This window comes from Leuciscus leuciscus (genome assembly GCF_965113295.1).
Source record: "Leuciscus leuciscus genome assembly, chromosome: 15".
Taxonomy (NCBI): domain Eukaryota; kingdom Metazoa; phylum Chordata; class Actinopteri; order Cypriniformes; family Leuciscidae; genus Leuciscus; species Leuciscus leuciscus.
In genome coordinates, this window is record NC_138739.1 from 26,329,674 (window position 1) to 26,351,071 (window position 21,398).

The following is a 21,398-nucleotide window of genomic DNA, read 5'->3' on the forward strand; positions in this document are numbered from 1 at the left end:
TGTTATAGGATCATAGCAGCTCATTAGACCAACCTGTTATGGCCTTTATATTTCACACTCACTTCTGCTTCCTTGGTTCCCCTGGGTCATAAAACTGTAAACACGCATAGGAGAGCAGACCATGTGCAAACTAAATCACAGTCAGGCCTGGGCAATTTTCACCGCCGATTATGGCCAGACCCCAGACATACCTCAGCTTGACGATCCTTCCCATTTACCATAGAAAGGAAGGGCTGGCATCTCAGAACTACCTAGGAAATCAATTAAAAGGTGCTTTCCAGTGTTTTATAAGGCATACCGGGGCTTGCTCTGAAGCCGTCTCTTTTAGCACATAAAGCGAGCGGCCGTCAATCGCCTTTATTGCGGCTTTGTGCAAGGCCTGGTTCAGGGGTCACAAGCCCTTAACGTAAGACGGCACGGCGCCCGGGACTCTTTGAGCAGCCCCGCGACTCAGCAGGGTAGCGGATAAGAGAGGCCAGAGGCAGATGGTTAAGAGAGTGCGAGAAACCCAGCAGGAGGGGGGTAATGAGTGCTAATAGGCACAGGAAGAGGTTGAAGAAAGGTCACCTGGAAATGTGGCAGAAGACCAGATGAGAAACGGACAGGAGATTAAAAGAGTCGGCCAGAGGTGACAAAGGCCCAGATTATTTTTTTATACTGTATGAGAACTTAATCCCTCATCAGTTTTTATTCCCCAACAGGAACAGATTATGATGTCGGGATGTCCTGGGCACGGATGCCATACACCGGAAAGGGAACAGCACATTAAGACGTTATCAAACTAGATCTTTCCGTTTACACAGAATGCAAGTGTAGACAGTTTAGCTGATCTAGTTTTGTTGCAAAGTATAAAGTGGTGTCAGACCCATCATAGAGTTCTTCGATTAATAAAATGACCAAACTGTGACACAATTCTTGTCACAACTTTATTTTCTGTACTTTTACTAAATCCATTTGTGTTTGTGTCCATTAACTGAAACTGGGCAGGGAATTTGTAGTTCCCCGGCATTGCAGGAGACTTGTTGCAAGTTAATGTTGAATTTGAATGTTTTTGAGTGTTTTTACAAAAGGGGAAAATGTAATGTTTAATGTCCAGAGCTTCTGAAATTTTAGGTTACCATTTTTGCGAAGAATTACGTTTTTTCTTTGGTTAAGGGGCGGGTACATGAAGAGCATGTTAATTGTTGGTTTAATCAATGTGCAATTGCTTTTTAGCATGTAGCATGCTGATGTGTGTTATTGCTAGTTAGGAATTAGCTAGTCTAGTTCCTCAGTCAAACATGCGATGCGTCCGAAATCAAATACCTCCCTATATAGTATGCGTATGTAGGCGAAAAGTCCCCGGATGACCTACTACTTCTGGCGAGATTCTGATGGGAGATGATTTATGAATATAAGTGAAGCGGTGTAACTGTAGGTCACGTGACAGTAACATGGCGGATTTAGTATGTCCGAGTTACATTCATACTACCCATATTCATACTATATAAAGCATACTTTTCTTAACGGCAGTGAAGTAAATTCAAATTCAAATGTAGTATCTACTCAGAGAGTACGTGATTTCGGATGCATCGCTATTGTTTGCCTTTAGAAGACTTATATGTCTGAATATAGGGCACAAGTTGTATGGACTGCTCTTATGGTGGTTTTGCATTCCTTTTGCAAAAGCATGTTTCTTTTGAATAACAAAGTTGTTTTAATCTTGCTTTTTACAGGAACTGTAAAAAACAACTGTACTGTTCTTGAAAATATGCACCATTTCTGCAGCTCATCAGGGCCCCCTACTGGTCTGGAGCCCTGGGGAAACGGTTGGCAGGACCGTGCGTTAATCCATCCATGCTTAAATTCAAATCCATGGTGCTGACACAAATGCGGAGGTGTTTGGCACACTTCTTTGACAGATAAATTTGCTCTAGCTTACACACTTCCTCCCCCTTCTCTCTCTTTGTCTTCCTAACCTCATTTTTCCTCTGCGTGTTTTCCCAGTGTCCTCTGAGGACATTGGTCTGCTGGGGATTACAGAGATATTGCATTGTGTTCATTAAAGGCAGCTTATCCTCTTAATTGAGACCAATGTTTGGGCAAAGCGCCATGTCACCCGTGACCTCATATTTAAAAAGAAGGTCAGATTCAAAGATTAGTTTGCGAAATTGCGGCCAGCTTAGAGTTTTCTGTGCCAGAGTTGCTATCATGTTCTGATATGTGAGTAAATCAGACAATATGGCCGCATATACACTGTCAACCAATTCAGTTGTTTGGCACTATGCATGTACCTAAACAACAAAAAACGAATACAAGATTAGTTTTAATGTATACATAGCCATCATGTTACATCGCTTCTTCATTAGATTTAGATTTTTGCATTTTCTGAAGAAAATTTTACAATTAACAATGCTAGGGTGGTTACCAGGGTGTTGCTATGTAGATTTAAAAGCCCACCGAAGTGCTTCGAAAGGCAAACCTTTATTGACGTAATTGATGTAATTTCCACTAAAACAGGAAAACAGGGCTTTTTTAAAATAGCCTATAGCATTTAGTTTATATCACAGCTCACCCAGAGCTGTTGAGCTCTGTAAAGCCGCAGTTTCCTCCTAATCTCTAACCGTTTTTCCTCCCAATCTCCTCCATATCCCTTTAAAATATAGCATTCATGCAGAATTCAGATGGGTCCGATACGTTTTGTGGTCTGCGCCGACTCGCTCATATGATCCGCTCTGTGCTATCGTGTCTCTGGACTGGAGCAGACTGTGTGCGCACTGCGGCTGTTCGCGTTACACTAACGTGAAACCAGACTTCATTCACACCCAAAGGAAAGCATATTTACACTATCTGAATATTTCCCTATCCCCTATATAGTGCACTATGTACAATTCACTACGTAGAACATAGTGATTGTGTGAACAATTGACCGATTTTAGCAGCAACTTCATCGTCTATTTATAATATAGGGGGCAGGACACTTCAGGCTCTAGAGAGCATTTAATTGTACAGAAAATCTAATGAGAAGCTGTAGTGCAGAGTGATGTCATCAAAATCATGGCGCAATTGAGAGACTGAAAATTTTGAATCTTTTAAATGCGAATTTTGTCATTATTTTAGAGCACTTTAGCTTATAGATAATAGTCTAACATATTCATACTAAAAGCAAAAAAAATAAAATCATGGGGACTTTAAGGTGTTCTTAGTGGTTGTTACTGGCTTAACTCAAAAAAGCTCATTCTTATTTCTGTGATATTCTCGGTCACTCCTTCAGTAATTCTGTGGTATATTTTTTTTTACTCATTCATATAATTTCACAAACTTCTTCTTAAAAAATAAGAGTCATTTGTAGATAAGTCAGTATTTTAGTGCTTGAGTTCCACTTTTGTACTTTGAATAAACCTCTGAATGGGTTTCCATAAATTATTTTACTGCTTGCTGAGCTTGTTCCTGAGAGTTGTGCTATGTGGTACTTGTGTGGTAACGCGGGTGTGGCGTTTATAAGTCTTCCAGAAGGGCTTGGTTGGGAAGCAAGCCTACCAAACACTTTCTCATTCCTCAGAGACACCCTGTTAATCAGGCATGGAGGACATGAGCATGTTTTTTTGGCCAGCACAGGGATTTAAAACCTCAACCAGCCTCACCTGTAGATCCCCGCGCACCTGCTTCTGGTAAACCGGTGCCTGAGGCAGCCTTTGCTCTCATCTCAAAGGAGTCCACGCAAATCCTCTCCCAGGAAAAGAAGGAAAGGACGGAGATGGGAAAATAAAAGAACTATTCACATTGGTATGCCAGGGGCTTTGAAGATGAACTTGAAGAACATCCCTCTAAAGAACTTCCTCTTACTGTTTGGTTGTTCACTTTTAAAACGAGGCCCATCTTTTTCTTCTGAAGTCAGTCCAAGTCAAATTTCAGAAGCCGATCCAGAAGGCACTGAGGCTATTTTAGTCTGATGTGTCAACATCAGTGCTTCTTTATGAATTAGCGCAGATTTTCTTGTTGGAATGTGGTCAACAGAACAGGCTCGTAAAAATCATTCAACATATTGCTATGCAGTTTCTAGGGTGTTCTCAATGTAGGTGTAGGTTTATGATCATTTTTGGACCATTTTTTTTGTCCTCCAGGTCAATTCCAGAAACTTTTTTTAAGTATGTGAATGCAGATGGTACTACCTACGTTACTTTTACAGGTCATCTACTGTTGTCACTGAGAAATGGTTTTTCCCAGTGCTTTGTTCAAAAGCCCTTCATTCTTTTTAATGATCTTTTCAAAAGCTGATACCCTGGTGTATTTTGCAGCATGTAAGCAAATATCAAAGAGGCATGCAAGGGAAAAGAATGGAAAAAGAGCAGTCAGCACTACACCGCATGGAGCATTCATTTGATTAAATAGTCACCGGCCCTGAAGGGATTGCGCCAGTTGGGTTGAAAGCTACCTGCTAACAGTTTAACTTGAAGGGATTCGCTTCATCTGACACTACACAAGGCCTGTTTGTCATCCTGCTCGACTATTTGTCTCGCTGTCCATCTCTAACAATTAGGCTGTCTGAAGAAACCTTTGATTTTTCTGGGCAGACTGAGGCGGCTGACAGGTGATTCTCTGTCAGGCTTTGATTAAGGGTCTTGTTCATTTGGCAGCCTGTCGATTTTCATCCAACGGCATGACACGGCTCAAGGAGGCTCGAACAATGTTTATTCGGAACAGAAAAGAGATAATTCCTCTGGATTTATTTTTAGCTTATTGCCTCTGTGAACGTCCTGCATTCATAAAGAAATGCATCATCTCTTAATCTGCCTGGAATTATGGTAGATTCAGTTTGCTCTTGCACACACAAGATCCGCCTCTGTTAGTCTTTCTTCCTGGCTACGTTCAGAATGCAATACTAAGAATGCTTACTAAGCAGTATACAAATACTTTTTTGGAAGAGCTATACATTTCCATCAGGGCAGCCATAGTACTTTGTAAAAGAAAAAATCCTAAACACTCAAAATAGTCCTCAAAGATGAGAATCCTGGGCCCCTAGAGCCAAAGTAGATGTCTAAGAATTTTTGCCAATATATATATATATATATTTTTTAAGTAAATATTTCTCCCAAATGGATATGAATATAAAACGTTTAGATCAGATGTTTTATCATTCAGATTTATTATCGTTTTCTGCAGCGTTAAGTATCTATTTTGCTGCTCATGGTGTTTCTGCTGTTGTTAAAATAACTGCGTCATCTGGTGCTCTTAATGTGCCGCTTTACGTCTTTAGCGGAGGAGAGAAGCAACACGCACGGAGCGGAAAGGGCTTGAATGAAGCTTGTTTGGATCTAGATAAAAATATTAGAGGATGTAGCACGGATAGATCATTACCATGACCTTGAGCGCTCGTCATGTGTACCACTCCATTGTTTTGATGTGCTGCTCACTTTAAACTGCGCGAAATTCGTCCCGGTGTGTACGGGCCTTTATGCTACGATAAACCTTTCAAACAGCAGTATACTACATTTAGTTATATTACTCATTGCATTGCATGTTTAAATTAGTAGGTAATGTCCAGTTATCATTAAATTAATGATTCAATTTTGTATAAAAATATCATAAGGCCCTAAACATGCGAGAAGAGTATGTGATGCTAGCTACGATGTGATTCCAAATCCAAGATGTGTCATTCTCAGCGTTGCCACTTGGAGTGCTATAACTTACATTAGCTTTAACTTGCTTTTGCTGAGCAAGTTAGTAACAATTAAGCTGAATTTAAGTTAATTTTTTACGCTCTTTCCCCTGCTAACTTCCATCCGTCTCATTCACTCGCATGTACGTCATTGCTTATGATGCACGAGTGCCCACTACTGGTGGAAGCCTTGCTATGTGTTTCAATGGAATGCCTTAAACCCTTGTTACCTTAGAATCCACAATGGAGTGATTTATTATTTACAGTCTAATGAATTTGTTTTACGCACAATTCTAAAGGCCTGTGTGTATGCTTGGGCTGTTAGAGAAAATATAAAAAAGGTAGTTACAAGTATTATGTTGTTAAATGTCAAAATAACTCCAATATCATACCCTAGAGTTGTGTAAGGCAGGGGTAAATTAAAGGACAAGTTCGGTATTTTACACTTAAAGCCCTGTTTACAGATCGTATCTGATGAAATAGAACGGTTAAGATTAAAATTTGGACACATGCTCCTGTCCCGAGAATTTTAGGTTTATTTCGCTTTTGTGGACCTATTTTGCCAAACGCGTCACACCCGTGATTCTTCCGTTGAGAGCTTGAATAATAGACACTCCAGCCCAGTTGGTGGCGATAATGCACCTTTGCCAATTGCAAGCAAACCACGGGCATTTCATTGAATACACAGAAGAAGCAGAAGAAGAAGCGGCGGAGTAATATCGTAAAGGTGCTGCGGTCTCACAGCACGTCCTATTAAGTCAATTGAGTTGGACAAAAACTACGATAAAACCTGTTGGAATGCATCTTTTTCAGCGATTTTTGATGGAACATATCAGTGAACACCCCCTGACCACTCAGTGAGTTTCACGTCTTTGTAAACGAAAGTTTAATGTGTTTTTAGGACGGAATCTTCCAGTGCATATAGACAACCATTGTGGGGGTGGTGGGGGGAAGCGAAATAAACCTAAAATTCTCGGGACAGCAGCATGTGTCCAAATTTTAATCTTAACCGTTCTATTTCATCAGATACGATCTGTAAACAGGGCTTTAAGTGTAAAATACCGAACTTGTCCTTTAAGCGTGATCTGCTGTGACGTCACAATCGTGTTGCATTGTGGTCTGTGGATCTGCCTGAAGTTTACATATTGAGTAGACTCGCTCCCTCTGTAAAAATCGAGGGTCTGTCAAAATAAACTTCCCTTGTCCACTTGAAGAAGTTAAATGCACTTCAAAATGGTGGATTCTCCGGAAGGGGACGTACTCATGTCTAAAAGTGGAGTTAAACGCAGCCATAGTTAACTGTTGATATGTTTATAGTTCTGACTAATATCATCCAGTTTAATGGGACTGACATTTAAAGAAAACTCTATCGCCCCCTGGAGTACTGGAGTTTGGTAATGCCACAGAAATGCAAGAACGTAAATGTACAAGACCTCACTGTTTAATTTGCGTATGCGTAGTTGTGTAGAATTTGTTCTCAATGATCATAGATGTGAAACATTTTAGGATTGTGCTAAAACTATGCAGTTGCATTGTGAGATACGTAATCTATCCAGCGTGCTTAGGTCGTTTTTTCTTTCTCACTATATTAGTTTCTTTTCATATGTGTTTAGTTAATGTGCAAAGCAAGATCCCAGCTGTAATGTAAGTGTGCATACATCTATGGTTGTGCGGTCACATTGTCGGCACAGACTCTTCCTTTGTGTGCCAGAGCGGGAAGAAAAGCTTCATCTGTCTTGTGTCTCACGGTCCCTCGTCAGTACACATTGATATACAGGCCACACTCCCGTGCTGCTCACGAACTGCAATGAAGGGCCTGGGATTTTATGCATAATGACACTGAAGGCTCTTTAACACCACAAAATGCAGAGCAACACGCTGAATATGATTTCGGGATATCGCCACTTGTTGATGTACAAGCGTACACATTTAAAAACAGGCTCATTACATGTGTGCATGTGATATAATGCAGCTGAGCGCGTTTAATACCAGGCCTCGGTGAAAAAGGTCGTATTAGCAATTAAAGAAAAAACACGCAAGCGAAACATGGTCAGGTCAAAGTGTCTGAATAAATTTTGGTCCCAAATTTTTTACTGGTAGTCCACTGTATGAAGAATTTTTTGGGTGTAATATGTCACAGTTTATTTTATTTTGCTATCCTCAAAAAATATTAAAAATTGCATCTGGTTTCTAAATATAATTTTTGGTTTGACTGTATATATAAAAAATTTTCAGTGTTATTTCAATTAACGAAAATAATTTGTATGTTTTGGCTTTAGTTAACAATAACAACATTGACAGACACATTATAAAACCATTAATTTATTGTCAGTGATTAAAAGTAACAATGCTTGGGCAAAGGCTTGTGTAAAATAATCTGAGTGGTCCTGTACGTCTTCTTACCATACTTTTTATTTCTATAAATAAAATATTACCTAAAAGACTAGCACTCTAGGCTAAACTGCATATGCACAAATAACATTTCTTGCTACTAAACCGCAGATACACCAAGAGATCTGATTGGATAACTCTTTTATGTTGACCATAATATTGCAAAGCAAATATTTTTGCCCCTCTGCTGCAGTCTTACCACGGTGAATGCATAAAATTGTGCTTCTCTGTGATTTTTCACTCTCGCTGCAGTCAGACGGCATAAAAAATGCATGGTAGCGATAGCATCTCTCGCTCTAGTTCCCTAAGTCATGACCCAAGACAAGCTTAAATGGGAAAGTTGTTTGCTAACTGTCAGCCGGGTCCAAGAAGCTCTTGCTCTCTAGAGGATCTCATTGACCCATTGCTCTGTGTTCAGTGATGAAGCTATTTTGAAAACTTAGCAAGCTAAGCTAAAGCTACTAATAGTTAAACTACAGTCAAGCTACCCTTTAGTAAGTAGACAGCTAAACTACAAGATACCAATACAATCAGCTAATATATAACATTAAATATCTGTTTTATTTGTTTTGTGGAAGTTTGACATCATGTTTAACATTTATTTCAAATCGTGTGGAGCTTGATATAGGCTATGTTATTGGAGTAACTGGCATCTCTGGTGCTATAACTAGGTTAAAACCTCTGCTTAAATCGTATTATCTTTCTATTCCATCTGCAGGCGAGCATCTCCGCATCTGCCCGAAAGGTTACACCTGCTGCACCAGTGCGATGGAGGAGACGCTGTCGAATCTAAGCCGCCGAGAGTTCGAAGGCCTGGTGAGGGAAGCAGGACGCTCCATTCAAGCCTCGCTAAATGCTCAGTACAGGACCTTTGACAGTGAGTCCACTACTCAAATGTACTCAGTCTTACAGTTGGTCGTTGTGTTTGCAGCTGCTAACACGTCTGCTCAGTTTTTCCACTGTATGGGCGGCTATGTTAGCAAAATGATTTTCAAATAATCCAAATGTTTAAGGTGTCATTTCTCCACCCACAGTGTAAAGCTGAGGAAGAACAGAGTTGCGACTGCAGCAACTCGCAAAGGAAATGAGATTTAGAGGTTTTACAGTGTACTTGTACTGTCACGGACAGCTTTCTTTTCCAGAGCAGTAGTTTATGAAACTTCATCTGCTTTTAGTTAACATTTTTCATTTATCCATCTGCGGGGGTTAACGAATGTGAAGGGTTAAACAGTTGCAGTACTTTGAAGCCCAAATTCTCTCCTGGTTTGTGTCATTGTAAGCCTAGATAAAAGGAAAACTCTGAAGTTCATATGCTTTCACACCGAGTGGTCCTCGGAGGGCAATTACAGTGGGTTTTTATAGTCTTTTACAGCAGTGCGCCATTTAAGCTTGATAAACTGTTGTGACGCCGATAATGATAAAGATATTTAGATGTAGCTGTTCAGTTTCATGACCCAAATCAGAAACTTCCTGCATCCCATAGAATGAGAATGCAGCAATCATACGCGCATATACATATACATATACATATATATATGTATATATATATATATACATATATATATATATATATATATATATATATATAAAACAGTTATATTAATTATTAATGCAAGAATGGTAATTATTAAGTTACCTGAATGTTGAACATATAGTACATGTTATTGATATTAATGACTTTTTGTGTGTGTATTTCATCTTATAAATCCCACTAACAGGCAAAACATGCACTTGTTCAAGAAAGTTTTTTTTTTTTTTTTTTTTTTTTTTTTTTACTTAAATACTTTACATTTCTATTTTCATCGAATAAACACTACAATCAAACCAAATAAAAAAATAATAAATATGAATTTATTTTTTATATTTACCTTTTATACCATACATGGTGAAAATATGAATCACATAAAATAATTAATATTATTAAATCTGCAATGTAAATAAATAGAACTGCATTCGTCTTGCAGAAGAACGTAGCCAGAGCTACTTCTCTCGCAGGTACTGGGCTACTCCGCAGCGGTACGACCCGACAGGTCTAAAATAGTCTGAATATAAACACTTATTATTGGTGTACCGTAGTGATTAAGGATAAGACAAAAACACGGTTTGGAAAATGGATTCATGATGTACTCGCTTATTATACACATTTGTCAATTTTGAACACAAAAAAAGTTACAGACTGCAGCTTTGAATGAATATTGTTTGTAAGTTATATTAAAAGCTATGTAAAATATTCAGTAGTCAGCGTGCTTCAATGTTGTTGTACTGAAATCTGCAGCAATATTGGTAAACAGTAGTCAGTGGACTCAATTGCATGTGATTTCTTTATTAGTTTCACTCTATTATAAGTGACTTCCTTTATGTCATTGCAGCATACTTTCTGGAACTTCTAAATGGCTCTGAACGGTGGTTGGAGGAGGCGTTTGTGGCCGCTCTGGGGGAGTTGTACCGACCTAATGCAGGAGTGTTCCGTGACCTCTACGCCGACCTGCGTCGATATTACAGTGGTGCCGCCCTGAACCTTGAGGAGATCTTGGACGAGTTCTGGATGAAGCTCCTGGAGCGCCTTTTGAAGGCATCTGACCCTGAGACCGCCTCGCTGCTCTCTGATGACTTCCTGGAGTGTGCCTCCAAGCAGACAGAGACCCTTCGTCCTTTTGGAGATGCCCCACGTGAACTGAAGGCCAAGCTGGTGCGGGCATTCATCGCTGCTCGGGCATTTGTCCAGGGCCTTAATGTGGCTGGAGAGATTGTACGGAAGGTCTCTCAGGTATAGTGGATTGTTTTTCTTTTGTAGGGTGGTGTGATGTAGGCTCAGGGCTGTTAACCAGAAGGTTGCTCGTTTGATCCCCTCAAGACCATACTGCCCTCGAGCAAAGTAATTAATCCCAGGGTTCTCCAGGGTGACAGGCGGCATTCATGCATGAAAGTTAAAAACAAACGTTCTACTAAATAAGTTTAAAAAAAAAACTTAAAAAAAACAGAGTTTACACTTGGTAAGACCACCTTTTGCAGTATTTCAAGTCCCTACCAGCATTTAACATCTTTGAAGCTGGAAGATTTGCTTTTTGGTAAAGCCATTTGTGAGCAAAAAACGTTGAGTAAATTCAATAGTGCTCAACTGAATTGAGGTCTAATTTTCTTGATTTGTAAGGCCCACCAAATGTCTTTTACATCTTTGTTCTGTAGAAAGATGAGCCGTCTACCAATCATTCTCAATGCTCTTGCAAACCATATCATATTTTGCTCCAGAAATCTTACTGTCATTGATATTTCCAAATGAGTATTCCAGTGTGACTTCTTGGGGTAGGTTTGCACCAAATATAGCACTTCACATCAAAGTCTTATAGTTCAGTTAAGGTCTTATCAGACCAGGGATTCTCCTCCAAGTCATTGAGTCTTTGACATGCCTTTTGGGCAAATACCAACAAAGAAGTGATAACAAAGACTTCCATCTTCCACATTCCTTTCGAGCCAGATTTGTGTTTCTGTTCTTGAAGTGCTATTGTTGCCTCATGATAGTTTCTCCCATCTATTTTGTATTGAAATATAACTCTTTAGTGTTGCCAAACTCTTCTTGTCCAGACACCCAGTTCTGGAGGAAGTTCAATTCTTTGCAGATGCACAGTTGTTTCAAATTTTCTCACATTCATAATGACAAAGATCACAGTGCTTCAAGGTATATTTAATGTGTCATGACTGGTATTTTTTTTAAGACCTTTGCCTCAGATTTGATTATAATTATCCTTCAGTTCTGCGGTTAGGGTGTTGCCTTGGAAAAGAAGTGTGTATTCTCCTAGAGACAGGTGTATTTGACATTAGAGTTCTACGGCAAGGGGAAAAAATCTTCAGTGAATCATTGTTCCATGGTGTAACACTGTAGAATTGAGATAGTCCAAGGACACTGAAGACTCTTTTATATGTGGCTTAAACTCATATATGTCGTTCTTTGATTTAATGTGCTGCAAAACTGAAGAAAAAAAATTGATACATTTGAATGCCATACCCTCAGTAGGTGGTCTGGTTTCACTTAAAGAGGGCAGAACCTAGTTGCCTAGAATGTCAATCAATAGATACTCCCAAATTAATCAATATTGGATCCATGACATCAGGACAAATGGCTACACTGCAGCATTCCCGAAGATGTTTGCCTCAAACCAACACAAGGAAATTTAGTCCAAGTCCTTAGTGGCTACCCTAGCCTTCCCTAGAACTCCCTGCTGCTTTGACAAATGAATGTAGGGCGCAATGGTACCACTCTGTTCTTTAAGGGATTTCTCACAGAATTGGATTTAGTCTCCTGGTGCCAAACTCTCGGGAGATTCCTGCTAAGCAGACCTAAATTTTTGCTGATGTTGGAAATATATCAGTTCGCAATATTGAATGTCTTCTGGAAATGGCTTTAAGTTATTTTATGTTGTCATATGTAAAAGCTGGATCCATTTCATGGCACATTTAGATGGATTGTTTAAATGGCTTAAATGTCTATGTTTAGTCATAGCTGTTTTTGCATTTGCATCAGTAGCATGCGAGGCAGGTTCACACATGGTTGTCATAAAATGATTCAACTGAAGTTGCCTTCGGCTAATATACAGCATGATTACTCTGCCTTCCACACTTGGCTTTCCCAAAAGACTTAAAAATTACTTTTAAGTTTTTCTTGCAAAATAGTAGATGACTTGAATCCACATGCAGGTAATAAGCAGGTACTGTAACATTCAGGAAATCAAGCGTCCTCACAGCAAGTGATAACATATGCCAGTGTTCATGTGCAATTTACTAATAACAAACTTGTTTAGCTGATACTAAAAGGACTTGCATGCTTTTATTATGGGAACAGTTCCCCCGAAGCAATACTGGGTTAATTGCCTTGCTCACAGTGTTGTTAGTTCATTGATTAACAACCAAGGCTTCAACCGAATGTTGTTCTTAAAAATTTTTTTTTTTAAAGTATATGGCAACTAATGCCAACTTTTCCCATAGGTTCCTCTGAGCACAGAGTGCAATAGTGCCATTATGAAGCTTGTGTACTGTCCTCATTGCCGAGGTCTGGGATCGGTCAAACCTTGCGTCAACTACTGCAAGAACGTCATGAAGGGCTGCCTGGCTAATCAGGCAGATCTAGACACTGAGTGGCAGAGCCTTATAGGTAAAGCAGAGATTATACCACATTAACTCTTACTCTTTTGTTGATTGCTTGATTTCTATTTTTGTTGCATCACACTGGGTAGCTCGAGACAGAAAACTGTCTTGACACTGTTAATTTGTCCACACATTCTGTTGTTTTCAATCAATCAGAAACCATGCTACAGGTGGCCTCCAGTTTTGGTGCCGAGCCCAGTATGGACACGGTGATCTATTCAATTCCCGTGCGAATCTCAGAGGCAGTTCTCGCCATGCAGGAGAACATGGAGATCTATACCAGCAAGGTTAGGACATTGGAATTAAGCATCTATTTTAAATTTGTGTGAGTGGGTTAGATTGAATGCACTTGAGGTATGAGTTTAAGATTTATTGATCAGGTAAGGGCCATTTGTACAAATATACACGTTAGTTTGTGTTGCGTTTCAGGTTTTCAAGACTTGTGGGGATCGTGGTGAGGAAGGCACACCAAGCTCAATATCTGAGGAGCCAAAGAAGAAAGGAAGTACAGTTACTGCCCTGGAATACAAACCCAGCCCCAAATCTGCAGCCAGACTGGAGGTGCAGGTGTGTGTATGTGTGGCAGCATACATTTCTGGCCAACTTTTATGAGATTTATACAATGTTATTTAAGTGTGTGTGTAATTCCCAGGTCACAGACGTGTCCAGCAAACTCAAGGAAATGCAATTTTACTGGATCCAACTCCCTTCGGCTCTGTGCAGCGGTAAAACGGCATCCACAACCGGCGCTGATAAATGCTGGAACGGCATCACCAAAGCCAGGTATTATATCTAAAATCTTCTCATTCTTCAAAGAGAGGTGTTCATTCAGCTGGTCAGTACATGTAATTTGGAGTTTTATACTGTATATTCAATCAATTTGCATGCTTCTCAAGCCTAAAGAGATGTGCAGGATTTTGATGGATGACTATTAGGATGATCGCACATTATGAATTTATAGATCGTTACTCATGGTCAGTGCTGGATTGACTGCATCCCTCCCTCTTTTTGCGGCCAAAGTCGTTAAATTGATTGTTTAGCTATCACTGCCACAGAACTGAACTCCCATTGCCCAAAGTCATCAGAAGTGATTAATCACTGGATGCGGTTTAGATGTGCGTTCATTTGAGAAGATTTAAGTAAGTACAGCCAAACAAGCTTTATTTTTAGTCATCACTAATACCTATTAGCTTTGTATAACCAAATTTGCAATCTCCTGAGGGTAATTAATGCATACTGGTATGTGATTAGTGGTGTTTGCAAACGCAAGCATCCCTATTACTATTAGTCATAATTACGGTCCATACTCAAACTCTTTAGCGACATGCTAAAATCAGAACGCTAAAATAAGTGCACCAAAAACCACTTAATATTATAGCAGCAGGTTTTGCTCACTCAAGAGCCACACTAGCATGACACGTCGTAATCTAGTTTGTATTACTGATGTGCAAAACTGTTTTTTTTTTTCAGTTTAAGACCATAAATAGTCAAAAATGTAATACAAAAGCCATTAACATTAATGTGCGTGACTGAAATGGTTCTGGAAAATTGATTTTTCTGCAGTTACCTCCCAGAGGTCATGGGTGATGGGCTGGCCAATCAGATTAATAACCCAGAGGTGGAGATCGACATCACCAAGCCTGACAGGACTATACGTCAACAGATCATGCTGCTGAAGATCATGTCTAACCGCCTGAAAAATGCCCTCAGCGGCAACGACGTGGATTTCCAAGACACAAGTATGTAGCTAAACATGCTAAAGTGCTCAAATTAGAGCTGTGTAAACATCACTCACCTGGCCTCATGAGATGCACTAGCGACTGACGCTAGAGGCTGCGATCTTAAGCGTCCTTGTTAGCACGCCCGCCTCCCATGCTGGATCGCCGGTTTGAATCCCACTGGGAGCAGGGTGAGTAGAACCGAAGTGGTTAAATTTGGTGCCGTGACCCGGATGGGAGTGAGGGTTAAAGGGATACTCCACTTTTTTTGGAAATAGGCTCATTTCATCGGACAAGACCATTAGCATCTCTCTCAAAAAAATAACCAAAGAGTTTCGATATTTTTCCTATTTAAAACTTGACTCTTCTGTAGTTACATCGTGTACTAAGACCGACGGAAAATGAAAAGATGCGATTTTCTAGGCTGATATGGCTATGGCTGATATCGCTGCGTCATATCATTACGCCTTCTGGGCTCATGGTACGGCAGCAAAGTTTCTTGATTATTACGCAGGAATGAGAGTATAGTTCCTAGCCATATCAGCCTAGAAAATCGCAACTTTTCATTTTCTGTCGGTCTTAGTACACGATGTAACTACAGAAGAGTCAAGTTTTAAATAGGAAAAATATCGAAACTCTTTGGTCATTTTTTTGAGAGAGATGCTAATGGTCTTGTCCGATTCAATGATCTATGCTAAGCTATGCTAAAAGTGGTACCGCCAGACCCGGAGTTCGGCTGAATGGATTCGAAAACAGTAAAACTCAACTGTTTAACTCTGGGGGAGTTGTAAAATGACCCTATTTCCCAAAAAAGTGGAGTATCCCTTTAAGGGGTGAAGGTATTGGAGGCAAGCTAGTAAGAGATGTGAGAGTAAAACCACACTCCCCTGGCCTCACTAGCGACTGACGCTGGAGACTGAGGTCTTTAGCATCCTTGTTAGTGCGCCCGACTCGCATGCCGGAGATGCCGGTTTGAATCCTGCTCGGAGCGAGTCAAGTAGGACCGGTTACCCTAACTATACTGCATTGTGAATGATAATCATACAGTGGGCTTCATGCAACCTGAGCATGAGAACAAATTTGTGTAAATCATTCAGCATCAATTGAATTTATTCAATTCACTAGTTCAGTTTGTTCTATTATTGTTACATGAATGAGGCCCAATTTTGTCTTTCCGTAGTATTCTGCAATTTCATGCTAATTAGATTAGACCATTACTTCTGTGATCTGTTTTGCACCAGAGTAATTATCATGTTTTTCCCATAATGTGCTTCTAGGTGATGATTTCAGTGGCTCAGGAAGCGGCATGTGTGCGGACCACCTGTGCATCCGTGGTAGACCTCCGGTATTTGGGCCGAAAACGGACAGGCCCAAACTCTATGCCTATAATCCTGAAAACAAAAGAGTCAAAGGATCCGGAAACCAGATTCAACCCTCCGTCATCTTACTGGTTCTGTTACTCGCGAGTCTACTGCTCAGGCGATAATGGAGACGCTAAATCGAACTTTGGGATCTGGGTCAGGAAATTTGGGATAGGACAAGGAATGTAAAAAAAAAAAAAAAAAGCGAATAGCGAAAATGAGAAAAGGTGAGCTTAATAAAATTGCCAAAAGAAAAAAAGAAAACTTTTGAGTAAATGGACATTTTAATTCCTCTGGAATACAACATGACCATGAGAACAGGTGGAAAAGGAATTTTGTTTTTGTGTTTTTTATGTTTTGTAATATGTCAGATTTTGCATCAATTGACATCTTGTTTTTTTTTACCTTTGAATGTAAAAAGAAGAACTGGACAGGGACAATACCGGTTTAGATTTACAATACGAGGTTCTCAGCCACCTACACGACTTACCCACAGTTCTTTGTTCTTAAAGTCACACAGTCACCAAGTCACCTTGTGTTTTATTTCGCCATGCTTGAGTTATGCAAGTTCGTCACTGCACAACTGTCCATTTTGTCTTAAATATTTCACAGACGGACATAATTACAAAGCACTACATTAGTCAAACCCCTTTTAGATAAAAAAATTTATGAACTTTGCCATGGACATAATACGGAAATACAGAATTGCTGAGTATCTAAGGAATTATGTAATGGTGTTTTTATTTTTTAAACTGTTCATTTGGTTTAGTCCACAATTATTTTGTATATTAAAAAGCTGCAATAATGAGTCAATACTCATAAAAATGTACAAAAAATGTCCATTTATTTCACACCAACATCAAAAGAAATTGTTGCATAAAAGAAAATATAGCCTATTTTTTATAGGACCATTAAGATTCATTGCATTTAATGTATGATTACTTTCATAATTTTATTTTCACAATAATTTTTCTTTAAACTTTTCTTAATATTTTTCCTCATCTGTACTTTTGTCCTGTTTTCCATTAAAGCATCTAACCATTCTTAAAACATGCCGAATTTCTAATTTGTTAGATTTGTGAAATAAAATTCACCCACACATTATAATTAAACATATATTCTCAGAAAATGAAATTTATGCAATTTGAACTTAATTTATTCATTTTGTTTTATGGATTAATTATCGGAATTCATTTTGATTTGCAGGAAAATCTGTTTTATTTTCAGAACTTTCATTTTCATAATTTAGCCCATTCTGCCTCGATCTGAAAAAAATCACGCAATACATCATGTTAGTGTATTTTATATATAAATATTATGACTGAACTGGATGATTTTTAATAATTACTTTACATTAATGACATTTTAGTGAGAACTTGTACTTGATTTACATTAAATTAATGCCAAAATGCAACAACAACAAAAAAGTCTTAACCTCAAAAACTAGGCTTTATTTTTAATGCAATTTATTTTATTTCTTTTTTGGTGTGAAATATGACCCAGATCTGAGATGCTCTTGTCTGAAATTGTAAATGTAAAACAACAAACTTCCGAAAGACAAGAATGCGCAAAATATTTGTTTCACTCACCTCGATGCAAACCCTTAACTTGCATTTAGAAACTTATGGCTGTATTATTGCTCAGTGCAGCACAAATTTATATTCGTAATGAGTACTTTCAGCACCGATGTCAAGTTAAATAGAAGCATGTGTCAGCCTTGAATTAATTGATTTGCCTTGAATGGAATTGCATTATTGCCAAAGCCAATGGGAAGCAGTCACTTACAGAATGTACAGTTTTAAAATACCAACTGTCACTTTTAATAAAAGCTCATAATAAATTTGACGACTTCGATTCCAGAGCAATATGATTCATTTAGACTTGTGGCAGTGATGTTTTAAAACAACTCCAAGGATTTGTTTCAGAAGTGAGAGATTTGCGATGGTTTAGACAAACATGTAAAAACAAAAAAACAAAAAAAACATTCCTACAAAATGTCTTGGACAATATCAGCATCTAGTCCCTAAATTTTGCATTTGAAGGTGTCAAACGATCTTTGTGTTTCTGATATTCGTTTCTAATGACTTCCTTTTTTGATGCACAACTAGAGCTGGATCCACAAGGACCTGGTTCAAGTCAGATGCGAAATGTAAAAAGTTGTGGAATGTAAACGCAGTTGAGAATGTACATGATGTAGTGTACCATCTCTGTCACAAGAAGGTTCGTTTTTGTACTCGGTTGTCCGGTATAAATGAAAAGCACATTGTATACTCTTAGTCTATCGCATGACTCAATGAATGGACATTGAGAAGGGCTCAAACACAAGCGTAATGTGTTTCATGTGACAGATTGAGCAAACGCTCATTCGAGAGAGACAGAGATGTGTGTAAAGGAACATTTGAACTATTTCAGGACTAGCGTTTTATTTGAGGTTTGAATTTGTAAATTTGGTCTGTTTTACGTAATAAACATGCACAGTTGTTCAAACAAAATGTATGTTGTCTGTCATTTCGAAGAATTTCTATAAATAACCTTGAATTTAAAAAAAAAATGTATGTCATATTCTTGCTCAAGTTTTAAATCCTCCCCAGATAGAAACATAGTGTCTGCCCAGATGTGGATTACACGTGTGCCAGATGTGGGCCGGATCTGGGCCGACACTATGTTCTTGTCTAGTAGTCTCTCTCTTTTCAAAAAATGTAAATGTGAAGCCGAAAACTTTTACATAACTAGCCGTGTTTCCATTACCCTTCAAATTGCGCAAATTGAAATTGTGAATTGAAAATACGCCCAATGGAAACACGTCAATTTCGCAAAAACTCGCATTTATCGCATGAGGTGGTTTTTCGGGCAATTCGAAAAAGAAATATTTCGCAAAACTGCATTGGAAACAGTTTTTGCGCATTTGCAGGTCACCTGACGTAGATGACGCGCTGTGTTTGGACAGAATTAGAGGTCTGCAAGCCCGTCGGCACCCGACACGCTAAGCCCATTCCGGCCGGGCTCGGGCCATTTTTTTTTTTATAGATCGGGCTCGGGTCGAACTCTGGCTTATTTAGCTTCTCTCCTTTCATTGTGCCCATAATATACGTGCAGAGCACACGTCACATAATGTGTGTAAAATATGTCACGAAGTGACAATTCTCTGGAGTCTCTAGATCAATAATTATCGAAGAAAATGTGAAATTTCGATTCATGGTCACTAGGGGGTGCAAAACGAACGTTGTGGGAGGAGCCTATTTTACTAAAATGGCTATACATACAGACAGTTGGTCTGGGAATGCCCCCGGGAACGCCCCATCACGTGATGTGAATTTAGCCCGTGGGGGAAAACATTGCCTTGGCTCTAATTGAAATACACGGGACAATCATGCCGAAGAGTTGCTGTGTCGTTTTCTGTACCGCCTATAAACAAACCAATTATGAATGGAAGTTCTACATCCTTCCTAATAAACACACAGAACCGGAAAGGAGGACAAAATGGCTACAAGCAATAAGGCGTGAGGATGATCAAAGGAAGTTGTGGAATCCCAAGACTAAGCATGTGTATGTCTCATTCACATTAGCGTTATCAGCTGAAGGCTCGCTTGATAGGCCAATCGCTACGTAATGACGCGAGCCGTAAACCTATGTTCGAGGTAGTTCGAGGTCTACACTCAATACAGACTGCAGTCTGTGAGTTAGGGATAACTGTCAGCACAGTCCCTCGGCAACTTCGTACTACTGATCACCATTTTACAAAAGGATTAATAGTTTGGAGTGAAGCATACGTACAATTGGTAAGTGACAAGGTTTTATGGAGTTATAGTATGCAACATACACGAAAGTTGATTGAGTTATGGGCTAATGTTACTAATTGAACACTAGGTGGCGCTATAACATGAAAAGGGCTATAACCACCTGACCTCTAGTCCGATTGACTTGAAAATTGGTATGCAGTGTCTTGGTCCAAGGTGCCATGTGTATCTATGAGGACATTGGCGTATCTCGGAAAATTGAGCACCTATTAGACCAGGTTAACGGAGGCCGATCGGAACGAAACTCAATGGGCATGTTCAACTCATGGCCCTAGAGGTCTGTAAGAATTTTTAAAGAAATCGGCCACTAGTTGGCGCTAACGAGTTGTATGGCTCTGTAATCACGTGGTGTTACACTCATCCACACAATATGCATATCATTTGATAGATCTCCTCATTCTGAACAACTTTGCCTCTAGAACCATTGCTGTCAATCAAACTGTTCATTAAATATTCGCGAACATGTTTAAAACGTACTTTTGCGAACTAGTCCAAGGTTTTTCGCCCGATCGGAACCAAATCAGTCTAGGACAATTCTCTGGACTCTCTATATCAATAATTATAAAAAAAAAGTTTAACTTTTGAATTTGGATGGCTACAATAGGGTCATTTATAAAAGGGGCATGGCAAAATACACGAAAAAGCCTATAAATCCTAAAGGAAAACTCAAAACTTCACAAAAATTGATGAGCATATGTGTCATAACATGGTGAAGAAGCATGCAGAGTTCCATGGATCGGACCATAGGTGGCGCTATAACTGGCAAAAAGCTTTCATTCTTATTAGGGGTTCAAGCATGAAATGCTGAAACCCTATTGTAATTAGGGGTTCAAGCACGAAGTGCTGAAACCCTATTGTAATTGTACTGATTTTTAGGGGTTCAAGCACGTAGTGTTTGACATTTCAGTGTGTTTTATTTTCTTAGCTTGATCATGTTTTGGATGGGACCCAATCACCACATGAGATCATAGGTGCAGTGGGTAAAACAGTGTTGAAAAGATCTGACTTGATGTCTTTAGGATTGAACCAGGAAGTGGAGGCAACCGTTAGTGTATATGTTACACAACTTTATTTTAATATATTTGAAGTAACTTGTGATCAAATTTTTTGACCTAACATTCCAGATCCTCATGCAATAGGTGATGAACTGTTGCCTTTCTCAGCTATCCCACATTGCTGGAGAGAAGGTATTATGGGTGTCATTGACAAACCTGGTTAATGAAATTACATGATATTTGTGTTTTTTTAATTAATTTGTAAAGTGTTTTTTTTTTTTTTTTTTTTTTTTTAAACAGGGCGAGGATGTTCATGTTCTTGATTCATATGTGGTGGCCACTTGGCAACCACCTCTGAA

At 39.2% G+C, this 21,398-nt stretch overlaps 1 protein-coding gene across 2 annotated transcripts in view; it reads left to right on the plus strand.

Moving 5' to 3' along the window:
• Positions 1 to 21,398, plus strand: part of LOC309475442 (glypican-1) — a 116,867-nt gene that overhangs the window by 12,034 nt on the left and 83,435 nt on the right. Inside the window, exons 2-9 of one of the 2 annotated variants that reach the window (XR_014197653.1) lie at positions 8,748 to 8,906; positions 10,399 to 10,796; positions 13,010 to 13,175; positions 13,325 to 13,455; positions 13,598 to 13,735; positions 13,821 to 13,951; positions 14,732 to 14,907; positions 16,164 to 16,592. Coding sequence is in view for 1 of the 2 variants with exons in the window: in XM_082138228.1 (XP_081994354.1) it covers positions 8,748 to 8,906; positions 10,399 to 10,796; positions 13,010 to 13,175; positions 13,325 to 13,455; positions 13,598 to 13,735; positions 13,821 to 13,951; positions 14,732 to 14,907; positions 16,164 to 16,372 (1,508 nt within the window). In the remaining variant the exon portion in view is untranslated. Of the gene's footprint in view, positions 1 to 8,747; positions 8,907 to 10,398; positions 10,797 to 13,009; positions 13,176 to 13,324; positions 13,456 to 13,597; positions 13,736 to 13,820; positions 13,952 to 14,731; positions 14,908 to 16,163; positions 17,858 to 21,398 lie in introns of those variants that run through there. The other variant, XM_082138228.1, reaches the window with a different exon arrangement.